Here is a 26,222-nt window from a genome sequence, read left to right as displayed (position 1 = left end):
TTTTTAAATTCCTCCCAAGGGATTTGGTGATTTTTTTATGCGGGTAGGTATTTAGGCAGCCCTTGGCCTATCTGAGCATATCGCCTACATGGGATTCGCAGAGGAGGTTTCTTCTTTGTGACCCTCCCCAGATTCTCACTGCATGTTGTTTTTGGTTGACTTTTATTTTTGTCACCTTTTCTCATCACCATTTTAATGTTAATTTTCATGCTAAATAAAATAGGTTTTCCTGTCCCTCTGCTCCCTCCTGCCTCTTCTCTCAAACACCAATAAAGCCCAGGGACAAGTCTTACGGAGTCTAGCAGTGGAGATGGACGTATTCACTAGCGAGGGCTCCAGCTTCAGACAGGGATACTAATGAATCAGTCACAGGCTTTTATTAAGTGTTTCTTCACTAAAAGCATAGCTTTCCTTGCAGCGATTTGGCTCTGGCTCTGTACTGCTGAAGGTAGTCTAGACCCTGTCACTAATTACTCTTCTTCCTGGCAGCAAGTAGAAAAAGCAATTTTCAAATTGTTTTTATTGCTCACAGGGCAGTTTCTCCAGAATACTACTCTCTATAAAAAAGGGGATATAATTATTTCCAGTTAACATAGTCAAAAGATTTTATAGAGGAAGGCAGTTTATGTAGTAGTTAGAAGTACACAATTTGAAGTCAACAGACCTGAGGGTGAATTCTTGGCTCTATCCTTTACTAACTGGGGTAAGTCACTTAAATTCTTTGAACCTCAGTTTCTCCCTCTGCAAAATGGGAATAATATTAGTTCATAGGGCTGGTATAAGGATTAAGTTAGTAGAGATTAAATAAGAGTAAATAGTTTGGCTCAGGAGGTATGGTTATTATTGTTGTTGCTTATTATTATCAAGAAAGCCATCTACCTGTCTCTCTTCAGGCCAATCTGGTATATTTTCATCTTTTCCTTGTGATTCTCTTTTCTCCATACAAATTCTCATTCTCCTTCAAAGGTAGGGCATGATCTTTCTTTCAGGAATACTCTGACTCTTACCTTTCATGATTACATGATAAAATTCAGGTTTAAAGAAATTGCAGTTGGCTTTTTGTTTTCATTTAGCCTTCTTCATTAAGATGACTGTTTTCATTGCAGAATGATGAGCTGGATCTTGTCCGAACTGGCTATGGGAAGGATATGGTAAAAGTTCTCCGTATTCAGCGAGACGGAAAATATCACAGCATTAAAGAAGTGTCAACTTCAGTGCAACTTACTCTGAGCTCCAAAAAAGATTACCTGCATGGAGACAATTCAGACCTCATCCCTACAGACACCATCAAGAACACAGTTCATGTCCTGGCAAAGTTCAAAGGCGTATGTGTCGTTCTACTTCTTAGCTGCTGCCCATCTGGATGCAGAAATCACCGTACTATATTATTAGGATACTACTTGCTTATTTCAAGTTCCCTGTACTTTTTAACCCTATTTTTACATTTAAACCATTGAAAAAAATTCCTTTTCTAATTCTAAAAGTCTCAGCTTTACAGAAAATCTTGCTTTTTTTTTTTTTAAACTCACCTCTTTATTCTCTTTTCTTTTCTTCTTTTTTCCCCATTTGTTCTCTTTTCTTGTTTCTCAACTCACTACAACATCTTTTAGGCAGAGAATCCTACTTGACAAATTTACATGTTATCTCTTAATTAGGATCATTGGCAAATCAAGGCCATGAGAAGATTTCCAAATAGAATTTTACACATTTTTGTCATGCAATTATTTGAGTCCTATTATTTTTTTCTTTTAGAATGGTGTGCATTTATAGAAGAAAGTACCATTTCTCTTCTTGGTATTACTCTAGAAGAAAATCAAGTATAAGATACATTTTGAGATCTGTCCAACTTTTAATACCTTCCTGATTTTCCCAACTCCGTGACCACTTAGCATCCACATTTGGTGGTAGTTGTACTTTTCAGAAGGGTCTTGGAACGGATAGACTCTAATCTCTTAGCACTTTTACCTCAGGTTTCTCTAAGTGTGAGTGAAACTGTGCTGGACGACCAGCAGATTTCTGGGCAATTCAAGATAATTTTTTTATTTGCTAAGAAGTCTAGAAAGGCAAGAAATGTAGACCGGAAAGCTTCTTTTCTCATGCTTTTGCATGAAATTCACACCCATATTACACAAAATGAGCAAGCTAATTTTTTTTTTTAGAAATTTATTTATTTATGGCTGCATTGCATCTTCGTTGCTGCATGCGGCTTTCTCCATTTGTGGCGAGTGGGGTCTACTCTTCGTTGCGGTGCGTGGGCTTCTCATTGTGGTGGCTTCTCTTGTTGCGGAGCATGAGCTCTAGGCACGCGGGCTTCAGTAGTTATGGCTCACGGGCTCTAGAGCACAGGCTCAGTAGTTGTGGCACACAGGCTTAGTTGCTCCACAGCATGTGGGATCTTCCCAGGCCAGGGCTCGAACCCGTTTCCCCTAAATTGGCAGGCGGATTCTTAACAACTGTGCCACCAGGGAAGCCCGAACAAACTAATTGAAATATTATTTCTGCAAGGTCTGTCTACACCCTGAACCTTTCTCTTGCTAATCAGAATGGCCCAGCAAGTATAGGCAAGGCTATGGAAAAAGACATTGCTTTCTTTAAAAATGAATCGAAAATAAGCTCTGTACTGTGTTAGAGAAGAGGGTCTCTATATAACACAAATTCTTATATTTCCTGTACTATGTGAGAAGTTCAGAAAAGTGAAAGAATGGACCTGGATGTTAAAAACAATTTAAATGTATTCATTGTAGATAGAGTGACTGCATAATTTCTTATCCAAGCCAGGATACTTTTCAGAGTGAAATAGGATGCTTATTAATAATTATTCTGAGACAACAGGTATAAAACAAAACTATCCTTGGGAAACCTATACAGTCTACCTTAATTATAGGCAAAGCCATAAATAATCTGTAGACTGTACTAGGACCATAAAACATTGCCTAGAGATTAACCTGAAGAATTTGGATGGAAGTAGGGAGCTGCTTTATGGGGGTGGAGAGCTGGGGATGGTCAATAGAAGGCCTGTTTGCAAGGCAAGGAAGTTGAAGTGACCCTTCGTTAACATTTTTCTTTGGGAAACTGGGAGGTCTGTTTCCCAGCCTCATGAAGACAGCAGAGTGTTTTGAAGTATCCTGCAGTACTTTAGCTGGCATGGGTGATGATTGAGCTCACCGTGAGGAGAATCTGAACGTTAAGGTCCTTTTTGCTCGTCCACTGATGGATAGACACATCCTCTCCTGCACACAGTTTTCTTTTAAAAACAGGATAGTCGGGCTTCCCTGGTGGCGCAGTGGTTGAGAGTCCGCCTGCCGATGCAGGGGACGCGGGTTCGTGCCCTGGTCCGGGAGGATCCCACATGCCGCGGAGCGGCTGGGCCCGTGAGCCATAGCCGCTGAGCCTGCACATCTGGAGCCTGTGCTCCACAACGGGAGAGGCCACAGCAGTGAGAGGCCCGCGTACCGTAAAAAAAAAACAAAAAACAAAAAAAACCAAAAAAAAACAGGATAGTCTCACCTGGTGATGGTGATCCATTAACTACACTTAGGAGCCCTTGTGAAAAATTGGGATTAGGACCAATTCATCTCTAATTCTTTCTAATTCTTTGTTTCTCTGATTCTAAAAAACACTTTATCAGGAAAAAGAGTCCCATGGGTATTTAAAAATGATTTTTAAGTAGGACAAGTATTTCTGATCATTCACATTTATTTCTTTTTACAGATCAAAAGCATAGAAACTTTTGCTGTGAATATCTGTGAGCATTTCCTTTCTTCTTTTAACCATGTTATTCGAGTTCAAGTCTATGTGGAAGAAGTCCCTTGGAAGCGTTTTGAAAAGGTTACCTCACTTATTCGTGCTCTCAGTTTAATTAAAGAAATTGGCTTTATGACATATGTTGAAATTTTACTGGAAATATTTTTTTTTCTAATTTTCAGAATGGAGTTAAGCATGTCCATGCATTTATTCATACTCCCACTGGAACACACTTCTGTGAGGTTGAACAGTTGAGGAGTGGTGAGAAAATGTTTTTCATGTTTTGATTCTGCAATAGCAATTTCAGGGTTTTTTTTTTTTCTTCTAAACAACTCTGTTTATTAACACCCAGGAAAACTGTAGAGAATTTTGAAGTCTTTTAAATCTGAGATGGGAATGAACAGTGTGACCTTGGATTACATTAAAGAACTATCTGCTTTTTATCTTAAAAATATAAAAATGAAATAATACCCTTTGCAACAAATCTGTGGGTTGAGTGGGGTAGATCATTTTTATTGCATGATTTTGAAGTGAGGGAAAAAAGGGCACAGGCTGACAAAAGCTCAAATCTCTGAATTTTCTGACCAGTAATTTTTGTACCATACCATGCTTTGATTATAATAACCTTTATAGGAAATACCTAGAAAATAACAATCACATTTCCTTGAAATTTTGTCATAATAATAAAACCACTGATATTATTATAGTTACCATAAAATAAACCTCATTTAAAAATAGCAGTGACAATTATATAATTCTTTCTATTTACCAAGAAATCTAAAAATTAACTGTGGAACATAATTACAATATAGACCTTGTTAGTACTGATTATTGAACTTAGCAAAGTGTGTCTTCCACTGATTTGTTGAGGTTGTCAGAGCAGAGTTCAATAATTGACTAAGACTTAGACTAGAAGACCTCTAAGAACCATAGAACCACCATGGTAGAAATGTCTCTATCCTAATAAAAAATAAACTTTAATGATCATTATAAATTGAGAGTGTGGACTCTGAAATTTTTTCTTTTCTATTTTCCTTTTCTCTTTTTTCTTCTCCTTTCCTTCCCTTTCCTGCTTGTTTCTTTCATTTTATTTCTTTTCCTTTCTGTATCTCTTTTTCTTTCTTCTCTAGCTCTCTTTAGTAAGAATTTGAGGTGACATCTCATAAATGTCAGAAATTTTAAAAGGTTAATAAAATATAAGTTCTTCTCATTCTAAGTTCTATTCGATAATGCCTTCCCTTAGGAAGTCCTAGTGTTTTAGCTATCATTTAATATTTTTCCCTATCTGTATTAAATTCTAGACACAGCCAGGGCCTTTTCAGTGTTTGATTAACAGTTATGAAATTATTATTATATAAAGAAGACTGAATAACTAGTTGTTAAGTTGAAAAGATAATGATTTTTTTAATCCTCCAAATATGTAGTCATGTGATATATTAACTTGTTTACTGAGCTGTTTGTTAGTTAAAATGTAACTTCCTTTCTTTCCTTCCTTCTTTCTTGATTTATGTATGTGACTTTGGAGGAGAGAGGTTCCTGATTCCCCAGGCCAGTGTTTTCCTACCCAAATCACAGTGAATACCCCTGTAAAATTATAAACTTTAAACTGGCATTTCCCAGCAGAAATATAATGCAAGCCACATATCTAATTTTAAAATTTCCTAGTAGTCACATTAGAAAAGTAGAAACAAATTAATGTTAACAATACTTTTTATTTAACCTAATATATCCCAAATGCCACTTACATATGTAATAAATATAAAAATTATTAATGAAATATTTAATATTTGAATTTCTGTGTTTATTTTATATTTACAGGACGTCTCATTTCCCATTTACCATATTCCAAGGGCTTCATAGCCACATGTGGCTAGTGGCTGCCATATTGGTTAGCTTTAAACCATTTTGAGTGATTTTTGCAATACTTAACATGTTTCTCATTCCACTTTTAATTATGTAAAATAATAGCAGGGGCTAGAATTAGATTTCAGGAGAACTAACTAAAAAGATAAGAGCCTGTATAAAATATATTTATGTCATTGATTGAAATACTATTCATTCAATAATGATTTTGAGGACTTGTTAGGTATACTAGTGGTGGTAGATTCAGACGTGAATAAGACATTCTCTGACCCTCGTGAGTTCACAGTAGATGAATAGTAGGAGATAGACTTATAAATAGATTTATTGCAATATGAAGGGCTAAAGACCACTATGAAGGAATTAAAGGTATGCTATGGGAGTAAAGAGGTGCAGAAAACTAACTCTTCCTAGGGCAGTCTGGAAGGCTTGATGGAGGAGGAGGAAATATTCCAACTGACTTTTGAAAAATGATTCAGAATGTGCTGGACATAGAAAGGGGAAAGGAAATTACAGGCAGAAGAAACAGAATGTACATGGGTAGGAGTCATAAAGAGTGGAAGAGGGAAACAAATATTTCGAGCATCTGCCTTATGTAGATCACCATACTAGGCAAATGATTTTAGTGTTGAAAGGGCAAAGAATTTGAGCAACGGTAGTAGGGTTGAAGGGTTCAGTTTTTAGAATGTAAGGAGCAGAGATGAGGATGAAGAGCTTGGTTTGGGCCTAATGTACCATACTAGCAAGATTGGCCTAACTAGGGAATGGTTAGGACTCTGCACTTTCACTGTTGAGGGCCTGGGTTTGATCTCTGGTCAGAGGACTAAGATCTTGCAAGCTGTGCAGCATGGCCAAAAAAAAAAAATGGGGTAACTAGGGGGGCGTTTTTGCCATGGAGTTAAAGCCAATAGGCCTTGCAGACTAGACTGTTTTCATTTTTTTTTTTTTTTTTTTCCTGCTTTTTTATTTTTATTAACAGATTTTTTTAAACCTTTTTTTAAATTGAAGTATAGTTAATTTACAATGTTGTGTTAGTTTCAGGTGTACAGTAAAGTGATTCAGTTATACACACACACACATACATACATGTATATGTATATATATATATTCTTTTTCAGATTCTTTTCCACTAGAGATTATTACAAGATACTGAATATAGTTCCATGTACTATACAGTAGGTCCTTGTTGTTTATTTATTTTATATATAGTAGTGTGTATATGTTAATCCCAAATTCCCAATTTATCTCCCCCGCAACTCCTTCTATCCCCTTTGGTAACCATAAGTTTGTTTCCTGTTTCTGTGGGTCTATTTCTATTTTGTAAATAAGTCCATTTGTATCATTTTTTTAAGATTCCACATGTAAGTGATATCATATGATATTTGTCTTTCTCTATCTGATTTACTTCACTTAATATGATAATCTCTAGGTCCATCCATATTGCTGCAGATGTCATTATTTCACACTTTTTTATGGCTGAGTAATATTCTTTATCCATTCATCTGTTGATGGACATTTAGGTTGATTCCATGTCTTGGCTACTGTAAACAGTGTGGCTGTGAACATTGGGATGGATGTATCTTTTCAAATCAGAATTTTCTCTGGATACATGCCCAGGAGTGGGATTGCAGGATCATATGATTAACTCTATTTTTAGTATTTTTAGTTTTTTAAGGAACCTCCATACTGTTCTCCATAGTGGCTGCACTAAATTACATTCCCACCAACAGTGCAGGAAGGTTCCTTTTTCTCCACACCCTCTCCAGCTTTTAGTATTAATAGACATTTTAATAATGGCCATTCTGACCTGTGAGAGTGATACTTCATTGTAGTTTTGATTTGCATTTCTTTAATAATTAGCAATATTGAGCATCTGTTCAAGTGCCTGTTGGCCATTTGTATGTCTTCTCTGGAGAAATGTCTATTTAGGTCTTCTGCCCATTTTTTTAATTGGGTTCTTTGTTTTTTTGATATTAAGCTGTATGAGCTGTTTGTACATTTTGGAAATTAATCCCTCGTCAGTAGCATTGTTTGCAAATATTTTCTCCCAGTCCATAGGTTGTCTATTCATTTTGTTTATGGTTTCTTTTGCTATGCAAAACTTTTAAGTTTAGTTAGGTCCCATTTGTTTATTTCTGGTTTTATTTCTATTACTCTAGGAGATGAATCCATAAAAGTATTTCTGCGATTTATGTCAAGCAGTGTTCTGCCAATGTTTTCCTCTAGGAGTTTTATACTATCCAGTCTTACATTTATGTCTTTAATCCATTTTGAGTTTATTTTTGTATATGGTATTAGAGAATGTTCTATGTTCATTCTTTTACATGTAGCTGTCCTCTTTTCCCAGCACCACTTATTGAAGAGACTGTCTTTTCTCCATTGTAAATTCTTGCCTCTTTGTCATAGATTAATTGACCATAAGTGCATGGGTTTATTTCTGGGCTTTCTATCCTGTAACATTGATCTATATGTCTGTTTTTGTGCTAGTACCATGCTGTTTTGATTACTGTAGCTTTGTAGTATAGTCTGAAGTCAGGGAGCGTGATGTCTCCAGCTCTGTTCTTCTTTCTCAAGATTGCTTTTGCTATCCAGGGTCTTTTGTGTTTCCATACGAATTAAAAAATTTTTTGCTCTATTTCTGTGAAAAATGCCATTGGTAATTTGATAGGGATTGTATTGAATCTGTAGATTGCCTTGGGTAGTATGGTCATCTTAACAATATTGATTCTTCCAATCCAAGAACATGGTATATGTTTCCATCTGTTTGTGTCATCTTGAAGTTCTTTCATCAGTGTCTTACAGTTTTTGGAGTACAGGTCTTCTGCCTCCTTAGGTAGGTTTATTTCTAGGTATTTTATTCCTTTTGATGCGATGGTAAATGGGATTGTTCCTTAATTTCTCTTTCCGATCTTTCATTGTTAGTGTATAGAAATGCAACAGATTTCTGTGTATTAATTTTGTATCCAGCAACTTTACCAAACTCATTGATGAGCTTAGTAGTTTTCTGGCAGCATCTTTAGGATGTTCTATGTATAGCATCATGTCATTGGCAAACAGTGACAGTTTTACTTCTTTTCCAATTTGGGTTCCTTTTATTTATTTTGCTTCTCTGATTTCTGTGGCTAGGACTTCCAGAACTATGTTGAATAAAAGTGGCTAGAGTGAGCATCCTTGTCTTGTTCCTGATCTTGGAGGAAATGCTTTCAGCTTCTCACCATTGAGCATGATGTTAGCTGTGGGTTTGTCATATATGGCCTTTATTATGTTGAGGTATGTTCTCTCTATGCTCACTTTCTGGAGAGTTTTTATCATAAATGGATGTTGAATTTTATCAAAAGCTTTTTCTGCATCAATTGAGATGACCATATGGTTTTTATTCTTCAATTTGTTAATGTGGTGTATCACACTGATGGATTTGTGGATTTTGAAAAGTCCTTGCATCCCTGGGATAAATCCCACTTGATTATGTTGTATGAGCCTTTTAATGTACTGTTGGATTCAGTTTGCTAGTATTTTGTTGAAGATTTTTGCATTTATGTTCATCAGTGTTATTGACCTACAATTTTCTTTCTTTGTGGTATCTTTGTCTGGTTTTGGTATCAGGGTGATGGTCTTGCAATTTTTTGGAATAGTTTCAGAAGGGTAGGTGTTAACTCTTCTCTAAATGTTTCATAGAATTCACCTGTGATGCCATCTGGTCCAGCAATGTTATTCATTGGGAGTTTTTAAATTACTGATTCCATTTCACTACTGTTAATTGTCCTGTGCATATTTTCTATTTCTCCCTGGTTCGGTCTTGGGAGATTGTACCTTTCTAAGAATTTGTCCATTTCGTCTAGGTTGTCCAATTTATTGGCATATTGCATTTCTGTGGTGTCAGTTGTAACTTCTCCTTCTTCATTTCTGATTTTGATTTGGGCCCTCTATCTTTTTTTCTTCATGAGTCTGGCTAAAGGTTTATCAATTCTGTTTATCTTTTCAAGGAACCAGTTTTAGTTTCATTGATCTTTTCTATTTTTTTTAAGTCTCTATTTCATTTATTTCTGCTCTGATATTTATGATTTCTTTCCTTCTACTAACTTTGGGTTTTGTTTATTCTTCTTTCTCTAGTTGCTTTATGCATAGGATTAGGTTGTTTATTTGAGATTTTTCTTGTTTCCTGAGGTAAGCTTGTATTGCTATAAATGTCCCTCTTAGAAATTCTTTTTCTGTGTCCCATAGGTTTTGGATCATTGTGTTTTCATTTTTACTTGTCTCTAGGTATTTTTTGATTTCCTCTTTGACTTCTTCAGTGATCCATTGGCTGTTTAGCAACATATTGTTTAGCCTTCACGTGTTTGTGTTTTTTTGCAAAAATTTTTTCTTGTAGTTGATTTCTAGCCTCATAGTGCTGCAGTTGGAAAAGATCTTGATATGATTTCAATTTTCTTAAATTTACTAAGGCTTGCTTTGTTGCTCAGTGTGTGATCTATCCTGGAGAATGTTCCATGTGCACTTGAAAAGAATGTGTATTCTGCTGCTTTCAGATGGAATGTTCTATAAATATCAAGTAAGGCCAGCTGATCTAATGTATCATTTAAGGTCTGTGTTTCCTTATTGATTTTCTATCTGGATGATCTGTCCATTGATGTAATGGAGAGCTAATGTCCCCCACTATTATTATGTTACTGTCAATTTCTCCTTTTATGTCTGTTAACATTTGCCTTATATATTAAGGTGCTCCCATGTTGGCTGCATATATATTTACGATTGTTATATCTTCTTTTCGGATTGATCCTTTGATTATTATGGAGTGTCCTTTGTCTCTTGTGACAGTCTTTATTTTAAAGTCTATTTTGTCTGATATAAGTATTGCTACTTCAGCTTTCTTTTGATTTCCATTTGCATGGAATACCTTTTTCTATCCCCTCACTTTCAGTCTTGTGTGTCTCTAGGTCTGAAGTGAGTCTCTTGTAGGCAGCACATATATGGATGCTGCTTTTTTATCCATTAACCAGTCTATGTCTTTTGGTTGAACCATTTAGTCCATTTATGTTTAGAATAATTATCAATATGTATGTTCCTATTGTCATTTTGTTAATGTTTTGGATTTGTTTTGGTAGTTCTTCTTTTTTCCCCTTTCTTCTTTTGTTCCTTCTCTTGTGATTTGATGACTATCTTTAGTATTATGTTTGGATTTCTTTTTCTTTTTTGTGGGTATTTTTGTTTTGTGTTTACCATGAGGTTTTTGTATAGCAATCTCTCTATATATAGATACCTTGCATTTGTACTCTGCTCCCTTCATGATTACTGTTTTTGATATTATATTTTACATCTAATTGTTCTGTGTATCCCTTAACTGCTTATCATGGATACAAATGAATTGACTACTTTTGTCTTTTAACCTCCCTACTAGCATTGCATGTGGATGATTTCCTAACTTTATTGTATGAATACTGAACTGTTTTTGAATTTGAGCTTCTCTACTTAATAACTTTGTGACTGTGAGCACATTAAATATACTACTTCAGTTTTTTTTTTTTTTTTACTTCTAACATGAGAATAACAGTGCCTACCTCAGCAATTACCCAGAGAATGAAAGGAGATAAATGTTAATTTAACATTTAGCACAGTACCTGGCACATAAGAAGCACTCCTTGAAAGAAAGCTGTTATTATTATTATTTTGAATGATAATAGAGATCCAGGAAAGGTCTTTATGTGTATGTGTGTACTGTTTAGTAATTCTGACCAAGGTTATGGTAAACTGGCTGGAGAAACAGGCAGTAGTGAGACATTTGGAGACTTGTTGCAGAGATGAAGAAATGATGGAGTCTGAACTAAGGCAGAAGAGGTAGAGATGAAAAGACTACAGAGGTTGGGGAGAGACATTATGTGAGGCATTTCTGAAGTGTGCTTATAAGTCTGAGTATTGGCGTAAGGATGGAAGGTTAGAGAGAAGGAGGGGTTAAAGTTATCCTAAAGTCAGGGACTTGTGGGTGTTGACTAAGAATAATACATATAATGAGGACGTTTCCAGAGGAAGCTGGTAAGTTTGGGAATAAGGGATGGATTTGGAGACTATCTATTTCCAAATTGGTTGGTGAAGCCATGGGGAAGAAGGAACAATCCAGAAAAACATATAAAGTGAGAAGAGGAAAGATGAGAGGGCCTGGGGGAAAATTCCCCAGTTTAAGTGTTGGACAGTTTAAAGAGTGAGAGAGAAGAATGATCAGAGGGACAGGCGGAGGCTTGGAGACAGTGGTGCCATGGAAGCAAAGGGAAAATACATTTCAAGAAATGAGGGATAGTTATTGAGATAATAGAATGCATAATAAGTAGGCTTATATGTAGTGGCTTCACACATGAAGTTTACAGCTTTTTGTAAAAGTCAAGTTCAGAGTGTGTGTGTGTGTGTGTGTGTGTGGTGTGTGTTGGGAGGATGCTCCTCTCCAGGAAGTTATTCAGGAATCCAGGTTGATACAACCAGACAGTTTTGATCCTCACTTTCTGGGATCACCTTCAGAGTAGATTCCGCATACCAGACAACGAGGAGAAGAAAAGACCTTCAAGAAAAAAAGGAGGAGGCGAAACTGCTCAAGGCCTGAAGTAGCACAGAGCACATCAAATGAAGAGAACCCAATCACACAGCCACACCTGACTGCAAGGAAGGCCAGGAAATGTAGTCTAGCCGGGGACCCAGGAGGAAGAGGACCTGCTAGTGGTCTCTGCCACAGGAAGGTTAAGAAGTTTGGTTTAAATGAAGACTGAAGAGAGTGTGCAGTTTGGCAAGTAGGCATCATTGGTGACCTCCCTCTGCAAGAATATTTAGCAGACCCCTGGAGGTGGAAGTGCAGTGGCCAAATATAGGGCTCAGCTGATCATAGGAAGAAAACAGGCTGCTCTTCACACCCTTGTTCTTTCCAGGAATTACCAGGAGCTGTCATCAGCCTGAATTCTAGTCACCTGGCTGCTACCGGGAGGAAACTAATCAACAGAATCAGGCCAAAGCTTTTTCTTTCTGCAGAAAACTTCAGGGTGTTGCGATCACTGTGGCAGTGTTCCCAGAGCTCCAGCTTGACTTGTCTAGAGTCCAGCACCTTCCCCCTCCCGTAGCATGCGGGGGCTGGCAGGGGTCAGCAGGGAAGCAGGCATCTGCTGCCTTGGGTGTGTGCGGCATGTGTGCACACGTTCCTGAGTGTGTGTATCTTCCTGTGTTGTCTATTTGAAGATGACATTTGTACTCTGTCCCTCTTTGGAGAGTAGGGGTCTATGCCGTTTTTTTTGGTAACAAAGTTTAATTCTTAATTTGCTTATTTTCCAGGAGCTAAAACTGCAGATATCATGAGGTGATTCAGTGTACAATCACTGTCATCAGAAATGCCCTTGCATAGGCTTAACTAAAGAAAATAATCATCTTACACAAACACACACCCCCCAATTCACATGCTGAAGGCTGTTGTTACAAACCTCTAAGTAGGGCTTTTTGTGGGGGGCTGGCTAGGATAGTGAGAATTCTGCCCCCTCAAACACATGTACTTAATCACCCATTCAGCCTGCAAATTTTCCCAGCAGGATATGTAACTGGGTTTCTCCTGGTGGACTGGATTCATTCTTATTAATTGAACAAACATTTATAGAAAGCCTACTGAATCTGAAGCACCCACTTTAGGCCCTGAGAATTGCTATAAAACTCCCATTACACTATTTTTTCCTAGGGTATCTTTTTAAGCTACATCATTAAGTGTTCTTTTAGCTGTTTCAAAGTCTGCTATTTCCATGGGAGAATCTGGAAGAGAGAGAGAAATTTTTTCACCAAAGGGATGAGGGCTGGTGTTATTTTTGTGACTTCCCCAGCTCCGAGAGGAGAGCTAGGCTCTGCGTGTGCGGTACAGGCTGTTGATGTAGGTGTTATATGGAACCTCGATCTTCCAAACTGTTTCTCTGTGAGTCTTTGTGAACTACAAGCTTAGCCAAGCCTTGAAGTCGCCGGGATGGTTGAGTCACTAATTTAAACTAGTTGAACTAAGCAGAGAATCTCCCCAACACCCGCCCCCCAAACACACACACACAATTAGAATTATAATTCATAATTCTTTAAGCATCAAATTTCTCCCAATCTGACACTAATTATAAAAATTCAACTAAAGCATAACCAAATAGAGGAATGGAAGATAGAGAAGAGGTTTCAAAATAAGAGATACTGTCTTGTAGTGGTGAAAAAAAAAATCTATTGACATGGAGACTAGTAGGGGTAGGAGGAAGATTTTAGGAAGGGGATTGATAAAACTAAAGTCCTGGAGGAGAAGAGATTTAAGAGGTGTCAAGCAGGGCAGATGGAAGAAATGAGATGGGGAAAGTGGGAGACTCAGGACAGAGATGGCCACTGCCAAGAAGGCTGCTTGTGTCATTTTGATATCAAGACTAAGACACTCTTCAGCTATTCCAAAATAAAAGTTCTTGGCAAGCACAAGATCTTTTAAAAATCATCTTGATCATCACCTCATTGTACAAAAACCCAGTTAACTTCCTTCCATCTGGGTGACATCATCTCTCCCCATCCAGAATTGCACACAGGGAGCTTTCAACCTACCTCCATGAGCTAAATGGACTCTCAAAGGCAAATGATATTTAATTGATTTTCACTTTTTCTAGCACTTTACAAATTTGAGGTTTTCTACTAGAATGATTTAATATAGTTTTAAAATATCCTCCTTTTAGCTATTTGTGTCCTTTTTGGAGGTGTTAAGTGTGGAAGCAATTATCCCCTTCATGACAGGATTTTTTTTTCTTGGCTCGGTAAAGCTTTGTGCTTTGTGACACCTGATGCGTAGGTAAGGAATCAGGCTTAGTTTCTATTAATTTGCAGTTTCTTAGAGACCTGAAGGGGTAGGATGTATGCTTCTCTGAGAGATAAACCACAATCTGTTAAGTGTGTAGGAGGACACTGAAAGTTAGAAAAGATTATGTTCTAGCAAAGTAAAATGTGAAAATCTTCCTTTTGCGTTACTCCATAACCATGGCAGAAAGGCAAAAAAGAGCTGATTAAGTGGTTTCATAGGAAGTAACCTAGAAAAGGACAGTCTTTTGGGTTGAATTACTTCTTGTTAGTCTAAACTGGAATCTTTTTTTAAGAGTGTGTGAAGCATCGTATTTTTAGTTGATGGGCCCATGAATTTGAAAGGCTCAGGTTCCTACCAGTGTTCAGAAAGCTGGGGCACCGCCAACAGAGAAGATAAAATAAGCTCCCAGATTTCATCCAGGGTGTCTGATACGTGCCAAGAAAATGTATTTTTCAAATTCAAAGAGAATAGGTTTTTGTCGTTGTTCATAGAATGATGAGCACACCAGAGTAGATGTTTTGCGTTCTGCCTATACTGTGGCAGTAGTGAACTGTCTTTGAGAACGTGAGATGTTTTATTCCACGTGAAACTGAGGTCAGAACACATTAGAAAATGCAACTGCTTTCTCCATTTTCAGATTCTAGCAAGAAAGTAGATCATTTCAAAGTTGCCTAGCAGACTGACACTCCCCAAAGATCAATAAATCTCACCACAGGGCTGGAGGTGGATAGGGATGGCATGTCAGAAGGAGTTTTCAGAACCCAATGAACTTTTGTGAAACATGGGAAGTATTTACAGGGAGTTGATGTCAATAAGAAAAGGTCAATTAGGGCAAAATCATCATAATAATTTTATAGAGCATTTCCTCCTGGACAGCCATTTTACTAAGTTACTAAGTCCTTTATGTGTATCATCTTAGACATCTATCATCTCTAGGAAATAGTTATGATTATCATATCCTGCAGATGAGAAAATTAAGGTAGAGAGAGGTTAAGTCATTCTATCAAGGAAATACTGCCCATAAATAGGGGAGGAGAGGCATGGAGAATACTGAGGCTGAATTCAAGGAACCTGAGTCCCAAGACTGTGGACTCAAACATATGTAACCCTGCATCTGGAAATCCTTTTATGATTGAGACAACTGAGGATTCAAAGTCTGGTTGGCTCACATAGATGCTGGTGATCAAGGCCAGCTGTATAGGAAAAGCAGAAATAGATAAAGTTTGCCTTTGGTTTCCCTTGACTTCTCTTTATCCCCCTTCGAGGATTCCCACTACTTGTTCTAACCCCACTTCTGATTACAAATTCAAGTTTCATTTCTATAGGATTTTTTTTTTCTAGAAGGGATTACTGTTGGAAGTAAATTATGATATTAGTTTATAAAGGCTTAAGGAGTCACTCCTCTAAGGGGTCTTGGTATTTCAATAGGAAATTTTAAAATGATAAAATGTTTTCAAGACACATGGGGTCATTTCTAAAAGTGATGCTTCAATCTTCATTTCAAACCAACGGGGATGATATTTTTCAACTGGGGGCTCTGTCTGAGCCCTGAATGCACATTGCGGGATGGTGGTGGCAACGTTCTTGTCTCTTGGAAAGTCCTCTTTTATTACAGAAATGGGAAGAGAGAGTTAAAGTAAGGAGGAAACATTTTGAGGATGGGGAGTGATCCAAAAAGGGGGAAGAAAAGCATGAAATCTCGTAATGGGGTGCTGAGTTCAAACTCCACCTCTACCAGTGTCTAGCCATACGACTAGAACGCATGCTGGCAGTCAGGACCTTCTCATTCAGTGTTGATGCCCTCCCCTTCTCCCCCTGTCACACTGTCTGTGTGTGAGGGTTGAGGGGAGGGGGCAGATCAGGAAGGGAAATGGTAAAGATTGATGGAGGAGAACTGTCTAGAAGAAAACGACACTAAGTTGTAAGGCTAAGTTGTTAAGGTGAGTCAATTTTACTGCACTCATTCATTCATTTAACGGATACTTATTGATTGCTTCTGCAGTTCTCTTGGGTCTGAGACTTAAGACTCACTTGGGTCAGCTTTACATTGTTAGAAGTGCTGATTTTGCAGAATCGTGTCTTGATAACACTTAGAATCTGATAAACCCAGCCAACCTAAGGCATGAAATCATTGCTGGTATCTTTCTCTTGATCCTGATTCAGATATAGCTTCCAATGAGAACTTCAGTATTTTCTAATTGAGAAAATACCATTTTCTCTCTTACCACATTATCCTAGAACACTGTGACCAGAACACCTCATTTAATCAGCACATATTTAATCAGCAAATCTACCACTAACTATGGCCACTGCTCTCTCTGGCAGGTACACACATGTGGTTGGGAAAATATCAAAATATAGTCATTATTTACCTACTTCTGAAAGTCCACAACTCCTGAGTTAACCACAGCAATAGAAATCACACAGGATGATGTAAACCATTGGATTATTAAGAGCTGCCCTGGATTTTAATTGAGGATTGTGGGTTACATACTTATTCTTCAACTAAGACCATGTATAACATAGTGATGCCTGATACCTCCAGCTCTTGGCTTAAGATTCAACAGGTCAAAAAGCACAGATATTAGTCTGGACTAATTTCAAGACTGAAAAGAGGTGATCTAAGTCATTCTGCCTTGACTATGCTTTTGGGAGTTTGTACCCAAGTGCCCCCTGAGTGTCCTGGCCTCACCAGCCTGCACATACAAATAAGGCCATGGTGAAGTTAATTCCCGAATTTCCCTGACCTTGTTGCTCTCTTATTACAAAACTGCTGTACCTCTCCAGCCAAACTTTCCTACCTTCTCCCAGCCTGGAGGGCTGTCTCACACGTGCTCAGGGAGAAGTTTGCATCCACTGAGTACAACTGCTGCCTCACTGGCTCTGCCCAGCATTTGCTGTGCCAGTTGCCACTCCTCCTTGGGAAGAAGGGTGCTTTCCACAGACATTGTACCCTGGGGCTTTCCAGTGTGTCACCTGGTGCCATGTGTTCTTCAGGCTTCACCAAACTGCTGGAACTACAGTGTGTTCCACATAGAAAAAGAAAGAGAGCATCTTCCCCTCACTAACTCGGTACCCTACCTGTCATCTGGGCCCTGACCTAGAACTGCCAGGCATAAGTAAACAGCTTTTTCAGATTGATTATGCCTCTCTCCCCTCCACCTCCCTGATGCACCTCATGAGGTAATGTAGGGACGGCCGGAGAGCCATGTCATCTCCTCCATTGTTTTCAACTCTGCCCACCCTGCCCAGGTCCCCACAAGCCAACTTTGTGCCTTCTCAGTTCAGCCAAAAAACAAAGGCCTTTATGAATCCACATAGGCAATCTGTACCTCATGGGTCACTGACCTCATCTTCCCAGTCTCTATTTAGGCTCATCCACGCCCATGATGCTACCTATTCATGAAATTTTCTGGTGTTGCTGAGTTCATAAACGCAAGGGAACTGAGGGGTCTGGTGGTGATTGGAGCCATCAGCAGTGTAGACAATCCGCATGAGGACCACCCCCAGTAAAGGGCGTCACAAGAGCAGACAGAGGAGCTGCTTTTGAGTTTATTAACTCATTCCAGCATGACTGCCTGCTGAATGAGATGGAGCTCAAAATGTGGAAGGTAATTGGCCTAGAAGATACCTCTGCACATAGCTGAGAAAAAGGTATTTGTTCCTGTGGGCTTCAACACAGCATGGACGTTTAGTCTCCGACCATAAGTTCTCCTAGGGCATGAGAAGGCAGGGAGTTGTGGAATTCAGAGAGAAGGAAAGGCACACCGTCTTCATCATGTGGACTTCAGAGGAGACAGGGAGAGAGAAAACACAGGCAGTGATGTAGCTCTTTGTACAAATGGAGTGTGCCATGTTTTAATGACCAGGATCCTCAGGGCTAGGCAGTAAGAAGGCACTGTTTTCTTTATGACCTCATCCCCTCTTACCTTTTGACGTAAAACAGGACCTCCAGTCATTAATTCTGGAATCAAAGACCTCAAAGTTTTGAAAACAACCCAGTCCGGATTTGAAGGATTCATCAGGGACCAGTTCACCACCCTCCCTGAGGTGAAGGACCGGTGCTTTGCCACCCAAGTGTACTGCAAGTGGCGCTACCACCAGGACAGAGACGTGGACTTTGAGGCCACCTGGTATGAACGAGTGCTAGGGCCTGGCGCTGGTGGAGGTAGTGTCCACCCTCTTTTCCAGGGGCCCAGAGTTCATGGAGTCTTCCATCTGAAAGGGAAACTTGGAAGCCATTCAATTCCACCTCCCCATTGTAAGACACCCCTTCTGATGGATAACAGGAAGAATACTGGTCTTACTTTGAGTTAGTAAATCTGCACTATTAGCTAAGATGCTATTAGCTATAATGACCTTGAGCAGACCACCTGATTTCCCTGATCCTCTGTTTTTTAATTGACTAAATCAGTAGTACTCAAACATGATTGTGTATCAGAATCACCTGCGGGGCTTATTAAACTGCAGATCACTGAGCCCAACCCCAAAGGTTCTAATTCTATGACCCGGAATGGGGCCTGAAAACGTGCATTTCTAACAAACTCCCAGGTGATGCTCATGCTGCTGGACCAAAGGCCACACTTTAAGAAACACGGGATCAAATGAGGATAATGGCCTTGTTACTTCATGGCAGATGCAGAGAGGGCTAAACCAGGCTGACCAAATTGTCCCAGTTTGTCAAGGACTTTCCTGATTTTAACACTGAAAGTCCTATGTCCTAGGAAACCCCTTGGTCCCAGGCAAACTGGGACAAGCGGCCACCCTAGGCTAAACTCAAAATGAGATGAAGTTACAGAAGCATTTTATAAGTGATAAATGCTTTAGCATTGTAAGGTGTGACTCTTATTTTAACATCCTCAACAAGCAGTTATTAGGCCTCTGAATCCCAGTTTGCTTTTTGAGCATGTATCTCATTCCTTTGCTGAAGCTCTAATTGTTAGAAACTTCTAGCCTGTGATAAGCTGGAATCTGCCCCCTGGTAGCTTCCTCCCACGGGCAGAGTGTTACTCTGCTCCTTTTATTATGTGATAGGTTGGAAATGCTTGAAGAGAACCTCACCTCAATCTTTTTTTCTCCTTTTTTCAAGTGTTCCCCACGGGCAGCAGTCTGATGTATTTATGTTGAAAAGAGCACGAAATTGAGCCAGTCGGGGTACAAGCTGGGCCTCCCACTAAGGAGGGGGACTGAGTAGATCATTTAACTTTTAGCTCAGATTCCTCATCTCTAAACTGGAGATAATAATAGTACCTGCCTCAGGTATATTGAGAGAATTTAATGAAGTAATTACATAAAATACTTAGCACACAGCCTGACACGGTAATACCCCTGAAAATGCAGCAATTCAAGCAACGGGCCAAGCCAAGCAGATTAGAATACTAGGAAGTCCTCTTCAAAAATTCTTCCAGCATGGAGGGAAACTTACCCTGGAAGGCCCACTGGGACCTGGTGCCAGATTATGAGATAACCTAGTTATGCTCAATAGGTTTATTGACTTGTGTGTGTGTGTGTGTGTGTGTAGGGAAATGGGAAGTTAGGGTTTTGGTTTTTTCTTTCTTTTTGGCATTACAGGATATTAATCCTCTCTAAAACCAGCAATAAAATTGTTTTCGGGGAGACAGAGAGGGTACCGCTTCTTAGCTTCATAATACGTTCCCCAAAGACCACCCTGTGAGGGCCCTCAGTTCTCTTTTCTGTGTCTTAGGGACACTGTTAGGGACGTTGTCCTGAAGAAATTTGCTGGACCCTATGACAAAGGCGAGTACTCGCCCTCTATCCAGAAGACCCTCTATGACATCCAGGTGCTCTCCCTGAACCAGGTTCCTGAGGTAGGTTTTGTCACTTGCCATTCCGAGGACTGAGAGAACTTGTGTCTCCTGTCAGCTCTGAGAAAGAGAGTTAAAATAAGAAAGTGGAAGACACATGAAAAATGACATCTGTTGTTGCTCAAAAGCTTGTTATAGAAAGTGAGAAGAGAATAAAAAAAAGTAAAAATCTGTCTGACCTGAAAACACAGGCCACTGCTGTAGTTCTTTAGTTTTGTTGAAAATTCTGAGTCTCTTCAACCTGCTACAATTTAGGACACTCAGATGCCCTGAAGGAGGGGTAATTATCCCAAGGGTCTATGTTTCAGGAGAGCCAGAGAATGAAGGATAAATGCAGAGAGATTTCATCCATCCATCCATTCGATATTATTGAATGGTTATTATGTCTCTGTCAGCACATGAGGAAATCAGAGATAAATTAGACATCCTCCCTACCCTCAAAGAGTTCATCATTAAGTGAAGGAAGAAAATAATCAAACTTACAGTTCAATAGAGAATAGAATATTATGGAAATTCAGAGGAAGTCACCTAACTCCAGTGTAAGGGATAGTGCAAGCCAGGCTTTCTGGAGGAAGAGGTATTTGAGCTGAGTCTTAAGGGACAGGTAGGGGTTATCTGAGTTCATACTCAAGGGTGAGGGAGGGGGTAGGGATGGAGACAGGAGGCAACATGGAACAGTCATTTACTGCTGAGGCTCTGCCACAAGTGAAGCTCCAGGAGCAAAAGTCTTTCCATGTGCCTAGAGATGAGTTGGGAAGCAGATTGGGAGGCCCTTTGTGGGCTTCTCTGTAGAGTCTGTATTTTACCCTGAAAACTCTTAGGAGCCACTGAGGGATCTAAGCAAGGTGTGGCGCTACCAGATTTGCACTCTAGAAAGACCACTCTGAAAGACATGTGATAGATTAAAGGGATGATGGGCCATAGACAAGGAGACCTGTTGGGAGGCTGTTGCAGAAAACTGGCAATGAGGATGTGAACTAAGGCCATGATGGGATGGAGAGGAACAGTGCCATCCTTAGATCTGGGCACAAGGGACTCCTGCCATGGCCCACACACCCCCTCCAAGCCCTCCTCTAGCTATGCCTCTCTCCGCTGGATGAGGAGTTGGTGGGACCAAGGCAACAAACACTTCAGGAGCCTGTGCTTCCCCTTCTAGACCATTCTCTGGATGTTTACATCCCAGAATGTCCTGCCCAAATAACCCTGAGACTACTCCCAGAACCTGTGCAAGCCTGTTCCCCAGATCTATCCCCTAGAGTGCAGGTCATGCCATCAGTGTACCCTTAAGCCCGAGAGTGAGAAAAGGGGCAGATGTTTGCTAGAGGTATGAATGGGCCTTGACATGCAAGCTGGGGTAACCACCCACATGAGTCCAAGAGAGAAGATGGGATGGCCAGGGCTGAGGGCTGGCTCTTCCCATGATGCCAGGTCCTGGCATGATGCTACAAGGAATCAGAGAATTTTAAATTCGATCCTGACCTTCCAGATTGTGATGAAGGAATATTTGTCAAGTTAGAGGGACAGAATATATTTCACTTGAAAGTGTTTTAGCTTGATTCATAACTTTTAAATCTTTAAACATCTGGTATGGGGACGTCCAATTATACTCTTACTCCAGGACCTGCAAATGTTAGGGACAAGCCTGGAGAGGAGGGAATGGATGGAGAGGGAATTTAAGAGGTTGACGAGCCAGCACCAGGAGGCAAGTTGGATGCTGCACGTGTCCCAGGTTTCTGACCCAAGGAGATTTTACTTTTCTGAGAAACGGATTTCATACACAGAGAGAAGAGTGGGTCCATCATTTAATAACAGTACTAGCAGGAGAGAACAGTGTCAAGCAGTAGAGGAACATCAGAGGAACATCTCAGAGACAGGTAGAATCTGAGTGATGAGCTAGTGGGTAGTTGTGGGGAAGGAGTAACAGAGACAGATTCACAGTTTCCCCATGTAATGCCTATTGTTGTGGATTTCAGATAGAAGCCATGGAAATCAGCCTGCCAAATATTCACTACTTTACCATAGACATGTCCCAGATGGGACTGATCAACAGGGAAGAGGTAAGAGAACTTCAAACATATTTAAAGCACGTTTCCCCCCACCCAGTCTTTACCCCTCTTTACCCCTCTTTATAAACTTGGGATGATACTATCCCCAACAGCTCTTGCTTTTGGAATATTTATAGTTGCCACTGTTTAGAGCCCTCTTAGACTCTGGCCTTTCACTATCTGAGGCTGGAGCATGCTAGAAGTGGATGAATACTTATAAAGGAAGGTTGGAAGTTGCAGAGAGTAAAAGACAAAGAAAGAACAGTGTGCCCAAGGAAATAGCTTTGAGATCTACTTCTCTGAAAATTGCCACAGAAGGTCACAGCTCCATTATTCTTCTATCATGAAGCAATGAGGAGGAAAGAAAGATTCTATTTTCATTTTCTTCTATCATCTTTAACTTTTAAGTAGTCAATTTATGTGGAATACATTATACACACAAAAAATGAAGATATTTGTGTTTCTAGTTGCCATTACAGCAGGCAAGATGAGGAAGTTCATTTTTTGAAAGGAAACCTTGCCTTGAAAAAAGCACTTACCCTGACTTGTTTTCAGCCATGCAAAAGGTTAAGTCAAGTCAGTGTGTCTGACTAGCCAGCCTGAAGTCCCAACAGGTAGCCTGCTGTGGTCAGTCCTGGGAGATCAGAACTGTCCCTTCCCCAGCTGGACCACTCTCAGAATGGCAGGTTTTCTCTATCTGATCCATCTTCCCATGGGCTTCTAGAATGCTAAAAAAACACCATTCTATTGGCTGCTTTTCGTGTGTAGGGGGAGTGAGATAGGAAGGGACTGTCTGTTACCATGGCCCTGCTGCTCATATCCTTTGGTGGATAAAGGCCAATGAAGGGAGTCCAAAAGGTCCTACATTCTGGGCCTGCTGATCCAGGAGCCTTATTAGTCGCAGCCCCTCTGGCCAGGTACCTTGTTTCTGTTCTGCAAATTATGTTGATGGCTCCATCAGGCTCTGTACCATTACAGCTAGAGCTGGAGGCTGGGGAGCAGTGCTGGGTACTTAAGGTCATGCTCGGGTGCCAGGTGTAGCTGGTATAGGGCCCTGAGTTAAAGAGGAGTGCAATCTTGATCCCACTTGCTGTGCACTCAGCTGAAGGAGAGGCAGCACTATTTACTTCAGAGGAAGGAGAGGATGTAGATTCCCAGAATGCCATTAATTAGAATGTAAAGACTTTTTTGACTGATTACTTTTTTTTTTTACCACTATACATTTCCAGAACTTTTTTTTTTTTCTTGTGTTGGGTCTTCATTGCTGCACATGTGCTTTCTCTAGTTGCGGTGAGCGGGCTTCTCATTGCAGTGGCTTCTCTTGTTGCTGAGCATGGGCTCTAGGCACACCGGCTTCAGTAGTTGCAGCACGGGGCCCCAGAGCACGTGGGCTTCAGTAGTTGTGGTGCGTGGGCCCAGTAGTTGTGACTCGCGGGCTCTAGAGAGCAGGCTCGGTAGTTGTGGCGCACGGGTTTTGTCGCTCCGTAGCATGTGGGATCTTCCCAGACCAGGGCTCGAACCTGTGTCCCCTGCTTTGGCAGGTGGATTCCCAGGGAAGTCCCGACTGATTACTTTCTAAAGGGCAGGAAAGGGACCTGGCCATGTCCAACAAAGGTGAAACCAATGGGCCCCAAACAGAGAAAGGGCCAGGCATCATGACTAGAGCAGTGCTTAGCTCAGGAGCCCCGATGGAGAGAGAAGGGTCTCCCAGAGCCCCCTGATGCCTCGGGCCTGCAGTGATCCTAGCTCGAAGGTGTGCCAGCAGACTGAGGCCACAGTGTCTTTTGCTCAAGAAGTAAGACACGAAGCTTCCTCTGGAGACCTGGAGACAGGAAGGCCCGAGTCCCTTTGGGCCAGGGCTCCGCATAAAGGCACCCAAGTGGCTGATCAAGCTGTCCCCACGTCTGTGTCTGCTCTCTGGGGACGGCCGGAGCCACTCTCGGGCCCTCACTCAGCAGGTGTGTACATAGGGAGGGCAACATATGAGAAGCCCTCAGTGAGTCGGGACACACTGAGAACAGCAGAGAAGTGACAAATGACAGGGTGGGAAGACAGAAGAACTGTAAATGCACAGCTGTCTGGAGCCATTTAGCATTGGGCTAAGAGCCCTGAGGACCTCAAATGTTCCTGAGGGCACGGCAGTATTTAGCATTGACAATGATTGGCGTTCAGAGCGAGTCATTAAGCAAAGGTCATATTATGTTCACCACACTCTGCTTAAAAAGCAGGGAAATGTAATGAATTTGAGAAACATTTATATCCTGATGATTAAAATTTTTCAAACAACTCTTTAATTTTCTGGAAAATCGCCTCATGTCTCAACTATTGCCAGAAAAGTAAGGTATTACCTTGCTTGAAGTAACTACTGTAGGGCCTATACAGTTTCCTGCTTAGCAAGTTGTTTTTTGTTGTTGATTTCATATTGATTTGTAGAAAAAAGGGTAGGTCTGTTTTAATGCCTCTGAATTTACCATGTGGTTTTTCTACAGGTCTTGCTACCATTAGACAATCCATATGGCAGAATTACTGGTACAGTCAAGAGGAAGCTGACTTCAAAGCTGTAACACTGTGGCCACCAGTGGGAGTCCATTCTCAGCTGAGGCATTCCTTAAGCCACTTGTGATGCTGGAAATCATAGTGTGTAGCCCTGCAAAATTTCAACCCAGTATGTTGATTTATAGCATTCATTTCATGCCTACATGAAAGAATTCTTCTATACCTAGCTCAGCAAGGTGTTTCAGAATTAGTAATTATAACATGCTTTGTGGACACAGTTTACTTCACAAATGCTGAGCGGTATTAGAATAATCATAAATCAATATTTCAGTGATCTTGTTCCTTCCTATCTTAGAGAAGTTTTAAAATCCATTCATTAAGAAGATAATCATGAATCAATGGAGGTGTGATACCAGTTAATTTTGTGCACAAATTTAAGAAGTCAGCATTGTTTTCTTCCTACTGATGCTAAAACTTGCTCCTTGGTAATGCAGAAAATGTAATGATAATATCATAGTTTGAAAAATATCACCATTGTGACTTCAATTAGACTAAATACTTAAGTCCTTAAGAATGCTCTAGCATATGTATCATTGGGAGTATATTTCCACTCTAAAAGTACTTTTGTAATCTTAATGTATTGGTTTTATGACTTTTACAACCCTTAAAGAATATTTAGTATACACTGAGGCACTGAGAAAAGTGTAAATGGTTTGTCTTTGAAGAATGCATCACTTTGGCACAAAGAGCCACATTTAATAAGTGGTAAGTCAATACCCAGGTGGTTGAATATACATATAGAAAGACTAGAGACTATATTTATGAAAATATCAGCAATGATGATTTCTGGATGGTGGGATTATGAGTGATTTTTATTTTTTTTGTCATGTGATTTTCACATTTATTAATTTTATAATCAGGGTAATAAATTTAACTGATGGTTTAAAGATGTATGCAGATCTGAGTGGTGGTTATCTTTGTATCAGTTATCTAACACTACTGTTGTATATATACCATAAAGCTTCATAAACTATAATTTTAGCAATCCATGACAAAAACTTGTGCACATGAACATTCTAGATAACCTTCCTCCATTTAAAAATCTCTATTTATTTAAACTTTTTGTCTCCATTTTTGCGGTACGCGGGCCTCTCACCGTTGTGGCCTCTCCCGTTGCGGAGCACAGGCACCGGATGCGCAGGCTCGGCGGCCATGGCTCATGGGCCCTGCTGCTCCACAGCGCATGAGATCCTCCCGGACCGGGGCACGAACCCGTGTTCCCTGCATCGGCAGGCAGACTCTCTACCACTGCACCACCAGGGAAGCCCTTTGTCTTCAGTTTTAATAAATACTTACCTAAGAGTATTTAGTATTATTTGATAATTCTGCATTCACCTTTATGATACTGCTACTTAAGGCGGTATGGTGCCG

General features: G+C 40.1%; 1 protein-coding gene across 1 annotated transcript in view; it reads left to right on the top strand.

Moving 5' to 3' along the window:
• Positions 1-25,741, top strand: part of LOC113624590 (uricase) — a 35,695-nt gene extending 9,954 nt beyond the window's left edge. The window contains exons 2-8 of the mRNA XM_027114530.1: positions 1,107-1,325; positions 3,712-3,828; positions 3,927-4,005; positions 18,372-18,558; positions 20,130-20,253; positions 22,224-22,307; positions 24,785-25,741. Coding sequence (XP_026970331.1) covers positions 1,107-1,325; positions 3,712-3,828; positions 3,927-4,005; positions 18,372-18,558; positions 20,130-20,253; positions 22,224-22,307; positions 24,785-24,859 — 885 coding nt within the window. The 3' untranslated portion in view covers positions 24,860-25,741. The remainder of the gene's footprint in view (positions 1-1,106; positions 1,326-3,711; positions 3,829-3,926; positions 4,006-18,371; positions 18,559-20,129; positions 20,254-22,223; positions 22,308-24,784) is intronic.
• Positions 25,742-26,222: the final 481 nt, after the last annotated feature.

This window comes from Aethalodelphis obliquidens, unplaced genomic scaffold (genome assembly GCF_003676395.1).
Source record: "Aethalodelphis obliquidens isolate GAN/ISIS:26980383/991018 unplaced genomic scaffold, ASM367639v1 scaffold13, whole genome shotgun sequence".
In the NCBI taxonomy this organism is placed as follows: Eukaryota; Metazoa; Chordata; class Mammalia; order Artiodactyla; family Delphinidae; genus Aethalodelphis; species Aethalodelphis obliquidens.
Note: the sequence above shows the minus strand (reverse complement) of the source record. Positions and strands in the feature narration are given on the sequence as shown.